At 43.7% G+C, this 13,891-nt stretch overlaps 1 protein-coding gene across 4 annotated transcripts in view; it reads right to left on the reverse strand.

Moving 5' to 3' along the window:
• Nucleotides 1-13,891, reverse strand: part of LOC104676303 (cat eye syndrome critical region protein 2) — a 194,332-nt gene that overhangs the window by 59,566 nt on the left and 120,875 nt on the right. For all 4 annotated transcript variants that reach the window (XM_030915754.1, XM_030915755.1, XM_030915753.1 and 1 more), the window contains exon 3: nt 147-330. In XM_030915754.1, the coding sequence (XP_030771614.1) occupies nt 147-330 (184 nt within the window). The remainder of the gene's footprint in view (nt 1-146; nt 331-13,891) is intronic.

Raw genomic sequence — 13,891 nt, forward strand, 5'->3', positions numbered from 1 at the left:
CTATACAGTGTTATTGGTAACGAATAGTACCAAGACTAGTACCACAAGCCAAACTCTGGCTGATATCTTTGGGTTTTACATTCTGACTGCATTTCTGATTGCTGGCTTTTCATAGCTGTAGGGAAAGGATTGCCAGTTAAGCATACCTTTAGAAGATCGAAGACATCGTCTGCATCCAGCCGGTAATCACAGAGGCGGTGCAGGATCTCCACCCGTGTGCGAAGAGGCAGGTCCTGGAAACTGGCTTCCCTCAGAGGGTTGGGCTTCCCTTCCTCGAGCTCCCAGCGGTAGTTGATGATGTCCTCTAGGTAGCTGTGGAATGTCTGAGGCCTAGACCAGGGCCCCAAACACAAAAATACATTAATATAACATATAGGATGGTTGGGAGAAGGAGAGAGACAGAGAACTCATGATCTGACAGCTGACAGGTTTTTGTTTGTTTGTTTGTTTTTTTATACAGACAGGGTCTCGCTCTGTCATCCAGGCTGGAGCATAGTGGCACGATCTCAGCTCACTGCAGTTCTCCTGGGCTCAAAAGATTCTCCCACCTCAACCTCCCAGGTACCTGGGACCACAGGCATGCACCACCACACCCAGCTAATCTTTGTATTTTTTGTAGAGACAGGGGTCTCCCTACGTTGCCCAGGCTGTTCTCAAACTCCTAGGCTCAAATGATGCGCCTGCCTTGGCTTCCCATAGTGCTGGGATTACAGGTGTGAGCTAACACACGTGGCCCAGCTGACAAATTCTGCACAGAAAGCAGAAATGAAAAACAGTAATAGGAAGTCCCTCATGAAGGTTCACCCTACTTACATGGATATTGCGTTTTGTCAACTATCAAGGAAGATAAATACATAAAGAGGGTTTTTCACAGAATAGGTTGACTTTAAAGCCCAAATAGCACATTCTGGTGGAATGGGTAAAAGCATAATCAAATGTGTAGGCTATGAAGCTGAGGCAAAAGTCTTACCCTCTGCATGTACAATTGAAGACACTACACGGTTCAGATAGTACAAAGTTGGGTTTATGACATAGGTGGCAAGAAGAAAAAAAAAAGAAACTTGTAGTTGGCCTAACCTAATTTATATTTCAGGTTAAAATAAAAAGGCGGAAACTCCTCCAGAATACAAATGGCTACACAGATATGCAACTATAATTTTATATTCTATTATACATGAACTTTAAGTTACGCTATATAACACTGCATTCTAAATTTTTTTTTCTTTGATTCTTTTTCTTTTTTTTTTAAGATGGAGTCTCCCACTGTCGCCCAGGCTAGAGTGCAGTGGCGCGATCTCAGCTCACTGCAAGCTCCGCCTCCTGGGTTCATGCCATTCTCCTGCCTCAGCCTCCCCAGTAGCTGGGACTACAGGCGCCCGCCACCACTCTCGGCTAATTTCTTTCTGTATTTTTAGTAGAGACAGGGTTTTACCGTGTTTGCCAGGACGGACTCAATCTCCTGACCTTGTGATCTGCCCACCTCGGCCTCCCAAACTGCTGGGATTACAGGTGTGAGCCACCGTGCCCGGCCTTTCTTTGATTTTTCATAGAGATGGGGTCTCACCACGTTGCCCAGGCTGGTCTTGAACTCCAGGGTTCAAGCAATCCTCCCATGTCTGTATATTAAAATTTGAAGACAGTTTTTCTACAGAGAACATTTAAGACACCTAGATGGCAATTTAAATTTTTTCTTCGGTAGAGTCTGGCAATCCTATAATCACATTAAATATATTTTTTACCATGTGAGGTCTCACTATATTGTCCACGCTGGACTCAAAACTCCTGAGCTCAAGCAATCCTCCCACCTTGGTCTCCGGAGCATCTGGACTACAAGTGCATCTTACCACATCCAGGTGCAAATGCATTTTTTTTTTTTTTTTTGAGACGGAGTCTTGCTCTGTCGCCCAGGCTGGAATGCAGTGGCATGATCTCAGCTCACTACGAGCTCCACCTCCCGGGTTCACACCATTCTCCTGCCTCAGCCTCCCAAGTAGCTGGGACTACAGGCACCCGTCACCACACCCAGCTAATTTTTTGTATTTTTAGTAGAGATGGGGTTTCACTGTTAGCCAGGATGGTCTCGATCTCCTGACCTTATGATCTGCCTGCCTCGGCCGCCCAAACTGCTGGGATTACAGGATTTTGGCCACACCTGGCTTTTTTTTTTTTTTTTTTTAATGGAGTTTTGCTCTTGTAGCCCAGGCTAGAGTGCAATGGCGTGATCTTGGCTCAACCTCTGCCTCCCGGGTGCAAGTGATTCTCCTGCCTCAGCCTCCCGAGTAGCTGGGATTACAGGTGCCCACCCCATCATGCCTGGCTAATTTTTGTATTTTTAGTAGAGACAGAGTTTCACCAATTTGGCCAGGCTAGTCTTGAACTCCTGACCTCAGGTGATCCGCTTGCCTCAGCCTCCCAGAGTGCTGGGATTACAGGTACGAGCCACTGCACCCAGCCATGCATTTTGATTAGTACCTAAATGTGCCTTGCAGTAATAACGAGCTGTTTGTTAGATGGTTATTTTACATCTCAACTATTAAGAATCAAGATCTAAATTACCTCATGCTTGATGTGAATTTTTTTTCTTATTAATAAGCAAAGAGGCCTAAAGAAGTTATTGATATCATTTTAAAATTAGGCATATACCATGTTGACATTTTAAAAGTAGGCATATACCATGTTGACTTATAATCTATGACAGTTATATTTGTAGCAAAGTGAAAGGAAATATTTGTGGGAAAAATTAAGAAGGCTTAGGCAAATAAGAAATTAAACAGTTTGCTTTTTCAAAGAGGGAAGAAACGTCTTCCCCTACTATTACTATCTCACTGGGGAAAATGTGAGTATGGCAGCTTTATCAAAATGCAGCATAATAGTTCTAGCAATCAGGGCTCTCACAAATTTCACTGGACTGCAGCATTCACATTCCGCACACAAGCACTGGCCAATAACAAGTGCTTGAACCTTGCAGGGTTTGGACTGGCCGCCCCTCTCCATTGTTTGTGAAGTTGCTGTCATCCCTTCCGGAGTGAGGAGCCGGGTAAAGAGTAGTTCAAACTCACATTAAAATAGAGACAGCACTGTAACGGTGAATTTGAAAATGAAAAAGTTTGGCCGGTCGTGGTGGCTCACACCTGTAATCCCAGCACTTTGCGAGGCCAACATGGAGAAACCCCGTCTCTACCAAAAATACAAAATTAGCTGGTTGTGGTGGCACATGCCTGTAATCCCAGGTACTCGGGAAAGCTGAGGCAGGAGAATCGCTTGAACCCAGGAGGCAGAGGCTGTGGTGAGCCAAAATCACGCCATCGCACTCCAGCCTGGGCAACAAGAAACGCCATCTCCCCAAAAAAAAAAAAGAAAATGAAAAAGTTTTTTTTTAAAAACTGCTTTTTTAGTAGCCAGAAGTGTGAAGAAGGCAATTATCCTTTGGCAATAAATCTCTATCTACCGCATGCTTTCGAGAATTTCTAATGTACACCAAGTTCCCCAAACACTAAAGTCTGTTTTTTCCTGCAATAAAACAAAACATAGAATCTGAAATCTGTATCATTTCACCAGAACAGCAGCTTCACTTGAGGATGTGCAGAAGATGCTGGGCCAGGGAGCGAGACCTTTCTTACTCCAATGTGAGGCTGAGAAAGTACAGGCACACCAGCCCAACAGACACTGCCTGTGAATCCACAGTGCTGCTCCTTTAGCCTCCAATCTGTCTGGAAGCCTTACTTGTCTCAAACAATTCCATGTTTGAGATTCCTTCCCAACAGGCCTATTGTCCTACTCAGTTTAAATTATATCACTTTTGCTAAAAGCTTTAAGGCATCTATCTCCATGCCACCTTACCTAGGAGACACCTGAGGGCCTATAATCCAAGACAATTCCATTTCCTTATATGTAGATCAACCTTCTCCTAGAAATCCACGTCTCCTTTTAAACATCCGAAAGTGAAAGGGGGAAAAGCTCTTGAAGGCAAAGGTATTAGCTAAGGGTGATCTGAAATAAAAAGGCTTCGGGAAGCTGAAAATCAGGCTAATTCTTTTCATTTAGTGGTTCTTCATCTTCCACAGGACAGAAAACACTTAGGAATTTGATAAAGACTGCATACTTTCTCCCCCAGAAAAATGAGCACACAATTTTGCATGTACTTCCAGGTTTTACTACTTAAAGGAAAAAGAGGCCGGGCACAGCAGCTCACGCCTGTAATCCCAGCACTTTGGGAGGCCGAGGTGGGCAGATCACTTGAGGGCAGGAGTTTGAGACCAGCCTGGCCAACATAGGGAAAGCCTGTCTCTACCAAAACTATGAAAATTAGTCAGGCATGGTGGTACGCGCCTGTAATCCCAGCTACTCGGGAGGCTGAGGCAGGAGAATCACTTGTACTTGGGAGGAAGAGGTTGCAGTGAGCTGAGACTGCACCACTGCACTCCAGCCTGGGCGACAGAGCAAGACTCTGTCTCAAAAAAAAAAATAAATAAATAAAAATAAAAATAAAATAAAATAAAAAATAAAATAAAATAAAGGAAAGGAAAAAGAGAACAGTGGCACTGTGCTGCTAAAAACTAATGTGTACATATACATATATATATTTTTTTTGAGGCAGAGTCTCGCTCTGTCGCCTGGACTGGAGTGCAGTGGCCGGATCTCAGCTCACTGCAAGCTCCACCTCCCGGGTTTACGCCATTCTCCTGCCTCAGCCTCCCGAGGAGCTGGGACTACAGGTGCCCGCCACCTCGCCCGGCTAGTTTTTGTATTTTTTTTAGTAGACACGGGGTTTCACCATGTTAGGCAGGATGGTCTCGATCTCCTGACCTCGTGATCCGCCCGTCTCGGCCTCCCAAAGTGCTGGGATTACAGGCTTGAGCCACCGCGCCCGGCCATATTTTTAAGCTTCTCAAGTTTAGATTACCTGGAACATTCATTCACTTACTCATCCATTCATCTCAGTGCAGTTCCCTCTTAATGACTTAGTAACTCTCATCATTCTGAAATTATCTTGAACTATAATAAAACATTTCATTTAAATATAGTAATGCAAAGATCAAACCAAACGGAATTTCTCAGAACAGCAAGGTCTGTTTTATTTCTTGTCTAGGAAAAGTTCCAAATACTATTAAATGACCCATTTTCGCATTAATTTTCCATCCTACAAAACAGCAGTAAAGACCACTGGCTATTATTCAGCCTCCTGTGAGGGAAGAGATGAGACTGGCTCTTAATTACCTCTTTTCTTTTCCCCCTGTGGGCGACGGAGTAAGAGAGAGTGAAAATAAGAATGAGTCAACAACCTTTCCAAATTCTTAAAGTTAGCCATTTCTTAGAGGCCCAGCAGAGAATTTCTCAGCTCGCTCCAGACAGAACGAGCTTCTACTGCTGAGACCAAGGATGGCACGACCTGATTCAAGTGTTCCAGCAGAAGCCTCTGCCGGCTGGAACTGGTAGAATTCCTCACTGTGCAGGACAATACATTTTCAATATCTGTACCCTGTTTAGGGAGATCACAAGAAGAAGGCTCTTAAGTCGTTTGAGGCATGTGTTAGGGACATGAAAGGGCAGCCATGGTCTCTCTACAGGGGAGCAATAAGGGTATGGCACCAGGCTTCCCAGAATGGAGATAAGATGAAAAATCAAACTGCGTTCTCCTACTTGCTACAATTTGTGAAGCAAATGAAATACATGTACACACAGGCCACATACGATATGAGTACTGGATTGAGATAAATATTCTGGTTCTAGTAGTAAAGCAGCAAGTAAAAGATTCTGTACCAATACTTGATAAAGCATCTATTCTCGAAGCTTATAAGACCAGGCCAAGGTCGGGCGCAGTGGTTCACGCCTGTAATCCCAGCACTTTGGGAGGCCAAGATGGGCAGATCACGAGGTCAGGAGATCGAGACCATCCTGGCTAACATGGTAAAACCCCATCTCTACTAAAAATACAAAAAAAAAAAAAAAAAAGCCGGGCGAGGTGGCGGGCGCCTGTAGTCCCAGCTACTCGGGAGGCTGAGGCAGGAGAATGGCACGAACCTGGGAGGCAGAGCTTGCAGTGAGTGGAGATCGAGCCACTGCACTGCAGCCTGGGCAACAGAGCCAGACTCTGTCTCAAAAAAAAAAAAAAAAAAAAAAAAAAAAAAAAAAAAAAAAGAAAAAGAAAAAGAAAAAGAAAAAAAGAAAAGAAGGGAAGGTAGATGGAACACATCAACTGATGCATTCATCACCAGGGCAAAATAATTAAAATAACAGTTCTTCTTCCCTAGGGCTGTAGAATAGCTACTATATTCAACATACTAAAATCAACATGAGAGCCAACGTAAGTTAAAATCATGGCTATTTCAAATTAAAGGAAAATACGGTTAAGTCAAAATCTATGCAAAACATTATCTTTGCCTAGAGAAACATGTATATAATACACATTCTTACATGTGTTTATGAATGTTTATGCTGGGTAACCAAGAAAGTGAATAAACCCCAAATTTATCTCTAAAATGATAAAGGCTTTTTTTTAATGGAACTTAAATACTGTACAGATGAAGTGAGAAGTCTCAAGTATCATGTATAAGGCATGAAGAGGTACAATAAAAATTCTGAATAGCTCTGGATAATTTAAGGATATACAGTTTGCTCTACAACTGCTAAACACACACACACACACACACACACACACACACACACACACACACGAACAAGAAGCCAATAGTGGAAATAAAGTGATACACTTTAAAAAAATTCATGTGCCTAAAAGAAAGCATTGAAGGACCAACAAAGGAACAAAAAGCAGAAAGCAGCAGAGAAGTTTTTCAACCTTAGCCACTTGGGAAATGCATGCCAGAACCACAATGAGGTACCACCTCATGTCCACTATAATGGTGGACGTCAAGAAACATAGAGTGACAAGTGCTGACCAGGATGCAGAGACACGGAGTCCTCACACACGGCTGGTGGGAAGGCTAAGTGGTGCAGCTGCTGCAGAAGTTTCGCCAAGTTGCACTGAACTACCAACTGGTCCAGCCACTCCAACTCCTAGACGTACACCCCAGAGAAAGGAAAACACACATCCACACAAAAACTTGCACACAAATGTTCAAAGCGGCAGAATTCATAAGAGCCAAAAAGTAAAACCTGCATACATGCCCATGAACTGAAGAATAAAGTGTGTATCCACACAATGAAGTATTATTTGACCATAAAAAGGAATGAAGTACTGGTTCACGCTACAACATGGTTAAAACTTCAAAAATAGCTCTAAGTCAAAAAAACCACATACAAAAGGACACTTTCCATATGGCTCCAGTCACAAGATGGGCCTACAACATTGAAACCTGTGGAGACAGTAAGGAGAATAGTGATGCTGGGAACTGGGGTGGGGAGAAACAGGGAATGATTGCTAATGGGTACAAAGTGCCTGCTGTAGGGTAATGGAAGTATTCTGCAATTAGATAGTGGTGATGGTTGCACAATTTTGTGAATACATAAAAACCAATGAATTGTACACTTTAAAAAAACATAAGGAGGCCCAGCGTGGTGGCTCATGCCTGTAATCTCAGCACTTTGGAAGGCTGAGGAGGACAGATCACGACATCAGGAATTTGAGACCAGCCTGGCCAATATGGTGAAACCCTGTCTCTACTAAGAATACAAAAAAAAAAAAAAAAAAAATTTGGCCAGGTATAGTGGCAGTCACCTGTAATCCCAGCTACTCGGGAGGCTAAGGCAGGAGAATCGTTTGAACCTGGGAGGTGGAGGTTGCAGTGAGCTGAGATCATACTATTGCACTCCAGTCTGGGCAACAGAGTGAGACACCATCTCAATAAATAAATAAATAAACAAATAAATAAATAGATAGATAGATATAGATAGATAGATAGACAGACAGATTAAAAGGACAGAAAATGATCTAGCAGGCAGAGTGAGCATGAGAAAGCTGAGGATTAACATGAGACAAAGCAGATGTCCACCTTAATCCCAGCTACTTGGAAGTAGAGGCAGAGGCAGGAGAATCATTTGAACCCGGGAGGTGGAGGTTGCAGTGAGTCAAGATCAAGCCATTGCACTCAAACCTGGGAGACAAGAGCGAGCGAGACTTCTCTCAAAAAAAAAAATTAAATTAAATGAAAAACTAAATATACGATGTTGATGAATTACGGTTTAAGAGTGTAAGCCACAGGACAGTGGGGAAAGACCATACTGAAGCAAAAATCAGTTTGCATTCTATAGAGAGCACTCTACTAAAGATGTACTGACGAAAGGAAAAACATTTTAGCAGTAAGTATCATCATCATGAGTATTTAATGAAAAATATTTTTACGCTGCTTAAACCGTAGCTCAAAATACAGTTTGATTCAATCGCAGCTTTACTTTGACAGTGAAGAGCAAACCAGAAGTTCCTATTTTCCACCCAGCGCTCATTTTGCCAGGCTACTTCCCAATGGAAAACAAAGGTGCTGAAAGAGCCACTAAATTCCTATTTTTTATTGACACAGGACCATAAAACTCACTGACCAGATTTGCAGTTCCACAGATAATATAGAAGAAAAAGTATGTAGTGTTGCAAAGAATGTTAGTATCAAATCAAAACTCTGCTTAAGTTTTATATTGAAAGAGAAAGGCAAAGATTGGTCAGAAATGAAGAATCCAGTTTTCACCATTGAGCTGAAAACCAGAACGTGAGCAATGCCTTAGATTAGTGACCTTCCAGTGAAGTCCTGGAACAGCAGCGTGCAACATCAGCACCACCCAGAACTTGCACAGAATGCAAATTCCCAGGCCCCACCCAAGCCTACCGAATTAAACGCGGGTGCGGCCCAGTGATACGTGTTTTAACCACCCTCGGGTGATTGTGCTGTAAGGTTGGACAATCACCACCTTCCAGGTTATCGCTTGTGCTTATTCACACCTTCTGTCTTCTTCCTGCTTACCAGGTCTAATAACTTTCCTGAATTGCGACAAGCTTTCTCTTGATCTTCTTTGTACGTTTTCCACATATATGTATCCTTATTTGGTTCTCCTTGCCTTACACTTAAAAGAATATGTCATTGGTGTATACGCTTCTGTGACTCGCATTATTTGCCTAACATTCTTTCTTACGGCCTAGTTTTCCTGGGAGAATGCACAGCTGTGGTAAGGCCTGCCCTCAGCTCCTCAGGGCCACCCGTGTTCCCAGCCACGTGGGCTTTCCCAGTGGCTGCTGCTTCATCCAAGCCGCAAGGGGTGTCTCCACAGTGTGGCAGTGAACACGAGCATGTGCCTGACATGCCCCCAGTGCCATGTCACATACGGGAACACAGGGCTCCCAGCATCATGGTGGCCTCCTCGGAATCCAGCTGCCATGCCCCATACCCAGTAAAATACCACTTTATTTTGGCAACAAAATGAACAAATTCCTGAAAATCATTTGAATTGAGACTTTATTCTCAGTGTCTCTCAGGCTTATACCAGTTTTGTTTTGCCTTCGTTTCCTCAGGTAAACAAACTATACTCGATGATGAGGTTCCTTTTATGTCTAAGTTGTTGACTACGAACTGCAGATTGATCAGATTGATCTAGGATTTAAAAACCCTTTTAGGCCGGGCGCGGTGGCTCAAGCCTCTAATCCCAGCACTTTGGGAGGCCGAGACGGGTGGATCGCGAGGTCAGGAGATGGAGACCAACCTAGCTAACACGGCGAAACCCCGTCTCTACTAAAAAATACAAAAAACTAGCCGGGCGAGTTGGCGGGCGCCTGTAGTCCCAGCTACTTGGGAGGCTGAGGCAGGAGAATGGCGTAAACCCGGGAGGCGGAGCTTGCAGTGAGCTGAGATCCGGCCACTGCACTCCAGCCTGGGCGACAGAGCGAGACTCCGTCTCAAAAACAAACAAACAAACAAACAAACAAACAAAAAAACAAAAAAACAAACCCTTTTAGATGGGCACGGTGGTGCCTGCCTGTCATCCCAGCTACTTAGGAGGCTGAGGAGAGAGGACGGCTTGAGCCCAGGATTTGGAGGCTGCAGTCAGCTATGACTGCGCCACAGCACTCAAGACTGCGCCAAAGAGTGAGATCTCGTCTTCAAAACAAAAACAAAACAAATAAAACCCACGTTTTAAAGCAGAGGTCCACAGAAATATCTGATTTCTACTGAAATCATATAGATACTGCAGGTATTTCCAAATAGCACTTATGCTCACTGACACCTGAAGATAGTCATTTTAGGAAATTAGCTCTGCTGTTAGATGAATAAAACACTGTATCAAAAATTTCATTCTTCAATACTTCATTTTTTTTTTTTCTTTTTTTGAGACAGGGTCTCACTCTGCTACCCAGGATGGAGTGCAGTGGCACAATCTCCACTGCAGCCTCCGCCTCCTGGGTTCAATCGATTCTCCTGCCTCAGCCTCCCGAGTACCTGGGACTATAGGTGTGTGCCACCGTACCCCACTAATGTTTGTATAATACTTTTTGTAGGACCGGGGTTTCACATTTTGCCCAGGCTGGTCTCTAACTCCTGAGCTCAAGTGAGCGGCCTGCCTCAGCCTCCCAAAAGTGTTGAGATTACAGGCGTGAGCCACCACGCCCAGACAATACTTTACTATTTTTCAGTATAATTGGGTTTGGGTGTAATCTTATTTTATGATTTCAAAACATTATTTTAGATGGGGTTCACAGGCTTCCTTAGTGTGCCAAAGAGTTAAAAATCCCGCGTTCAAGGAAAACCACTTTACTTACCACTTTTCTTCTATATTTCTCATTTACAGCATGGGGCTGTAGTTAGGAGCTGGAGGTCTAGGAGACAGATCTGTACCGTCTCAATTACCGGCTGTGTAACCTTGGGCAATTTATTTAACCTCTCTGTGCCTCAAATTCCTCATCCTTGACGGAAGGATGGGAGAGAACTTTCTATAAGAGGGCTGTCGGAAGGATTGAGTGTTCTTGAGAAGCAGTTGGCAGCGTCCAGGACACAGAACATGCTGGCTAGTATCATTTCCAAGAGTAGATAGTGTTATGCTGTCCTCTAAGTGCAAAAACCTCAGGTTGGAGAGTACAGTTGAAAGAAAATGTGGCCTCCGTATTTCAGTTTTAAAGATTAGATTGAGTCAGTGGAATTGGAATAGTAACTAGCTTCCTAAATACAGGAGTTGGAAAATTATAGCCTGAGGGCCAAATCTGGCCTGATGTCCTTTTTGTTGAGACACACTTTCATTTTGTCGCAGAGGCTGGAGTGTCGTGGTGTGATCTCGGCTCACTGCAACCTCCGCCTTCCGGGTTCAAGCAATTCTCATGCCTCAGTCTACCGAGTAGCTAAGACTACAGGTGAGTACCACTACACCCGGCTAATTTTTGAAGTTTTAGTAGAGATGTGGTCTCGAACTCCTGACCTCAAGTGATCTGCCCACCTCGGCCTCCCAAAGTGCTGGGATTACAGGCGTGAGACGTTGCACCAGACCCCCTTTAAAAACAAAACAAACAAAAAAGAGCCTGTAATTATGCTTTTTATATTTTTTAATGGCTGGGGAAAAAACAAACAAACAAACAAACAAACAAACAGAAAAACAGTCTTTCCTGGCAGGTGAAAATGATATAAAAGTCAAACCTCAGCGGTTAGAAAGTTCTAATAAAACACAGTCACTATTAGTTTTTCTGTATCACCTATGGCTGCTTTCATAGTGACAGAGCTGGGTAGCTGCAACACAGGGCCTAAAATACGACGTGGGTGTGCGCCTGGAATACTAGTTACTCAGGAGGCTGAGGCAGGAGGACTGCTTGAATCTAGACGTTCGAGGCTGCAATGAGTTACGACTGACCCAGTGCACTCCAGCCTGGGGAACAGAGTGAGACTCTGCTGGGAGTGAGGGCCTACAATAGTCACGCATTGCTTAACAGAAGGGATATGTTCTGAGAAATGCATGGTTAGGTGATTTTGTTGCTGTGGAAACATCATAGTGTATTGAAATACACCTAGATGGTACAGCCTACCACACCTAGACTAGACAGCACAGCCCACTGCTCCTAGGTTACACCCCGATACTGCAGCTGACTGTACTGAATACGGTAAGCCACCGTAATGGAATGTTAAGGATTTGTGGATTCAGACACATTTAAACACAGAAAAGGCACAGCAAGGACATGGTACAAAAGATTTTAAAAATGGTACATCTGTATAAAGCACGTGTCATGAGTGCAGCCTGCGGAACTAAACCTGCTGTGGGTGAATCAGTAACTGAGTAGTAAATGAATGTGAAGGCTTGGTACATTGGTACATGACTGTACTTCACTATAAACTTTCTAAATGCTGTAAACTTAGGCTATACTATGTTTGTTTTAAAAAAATCCTTTTCTTCAATAATATCTTTAGCTTACTATGACATTTAAAAATTTCGAACTTTTAACTTTTTTTTTTTTTTAGACGTAGTCTCGCTCTGTCGCCCAGGCTGGAGTGCAGTGGCCGGATTTCAGCTCATTGCAAGCTACGCCTCCCAGGTTCACGCCATTCTCCTGCCTCAGCCTCCCGAGTAGCTGGGACTACAGGCGCCCGCCACCTCGCCTGGCTAGTTTTTTGTATTTTTTAGTAGAGACGGGGTTTCACTGTGTTAGCCAGGATGGTCTCGATCTCCTGACCTCGTGATCCGCCCATCTCGGCCTTCCAAAGTGCTGGGATTACAGGTGTAAGCCACCACACCCGGCCAACTTTTAACTTTTTGATTCTTTTGTAATAACAGCTTAAACATTTTTTAGAGCTATATAAAAATATTTTTTCTTTTTTTTCTTTTCCTGCTCTGTAGCCCTAGCTAGAGTGCAGTAAGGACCATAGCTCACTGCAGCCTCCAACTCCTGATCTTCCCACCTCAGCCTCCCTAGTAGCTTAGACCCCAGGCATGCACCACCATGTCCAGCTAATTATTTTATTTTTATTTTTTAGTAGAGACGGGGTCTTGTTATGTTGCCCAGCTAATTCGTTTTATTTTTTAGTAGAGATGGAGTCTTGCTATGTTGCCCAGGCTGGTCTCGACCTCCTGGCCTCAAAATGTCCTCTCACCTCATCCTCCCAGAGTGCTGGGATTATAGGCATGAGCCACTGTATGGCAGCCTTCTTTATATCCTTATTCTATAAGCTGTTTTCTATCATTGAAATTTTTTATTTTTTACATTTGATCTTTTTTGTTCAAAATGAAGACAAAAACACACACATCAGCCTAGGCCTACACAGGGTCAGGATCATCAATATTACGGTCTTCTGCCTCGACTTCTTGTCCCACTGGAACGTCTTCAGGGCAGTAACATGCATGGTGCTGTCATCTCCTATAACAATGCCTTCTTCTGGAATCTCTTCTGAAGGACCTGCCTGAGGCTGTTGTGTATTATAGACAAAACAGCTAGGCCAGCCTTGGTGGCTCACACATGTCATCTCAGCACTTTGGGAGGCTGAGGCAGGCAGATCACTTGTGGTCAGGAGTTCAAAACCATCCTGGCCAACATGGTGAAACCTTATCTCTACCCCAAAATAAAGAAATTAGATGGGCCTGGTGGTACACGCCTGGAGTCCCAGCTACTTGTGAGGCTGAAGTGGGAGGATCGTTTGAACCCAGGAGGTGGAGGTTGCAGGGAGTCAAGGCTATACCACTACATTCCAGCCTGGATGCCAGAGACCCCGTCTTAAAAAACCTAAACGAAACTAGAAGGAATACACTCTAAAATAATGATTAAAAGTACGGCATAGTAAATACAGAAACCAGTAAGAGTTGTTTACTGTTAAGTATGACATAGTGTACATGACTGTATGTGCTAGGTCTTTATGTGACTGGTAATACACTAGGTTTGTTTACACCAGCATCACAACCATGTGAGTAATGCATGTGCATGTTACAAGGGCAACGATGTCTCTAGGGGACAAGAATATTCATCTCTATCACAACCTCGTGTGAC

The sequence above is a fragment of the Rhinopithecus roxellana genome, chromosome 13 (assembly GCF_007565055.1).
Source record: "Rhinopithecus roxellana isolate Shanxi Qingling chromosome 13, ASM756505v1, whole genome shotgun sequence".
In the NCBI taxonomy this organism is placed as follows: domain Eukaryota; kingdom Metazoa; phylum Chordata; class Mammalia; order Primates; family Cercopithecidae; genus Rhinopithecus; species Rhinopithecus roxellana.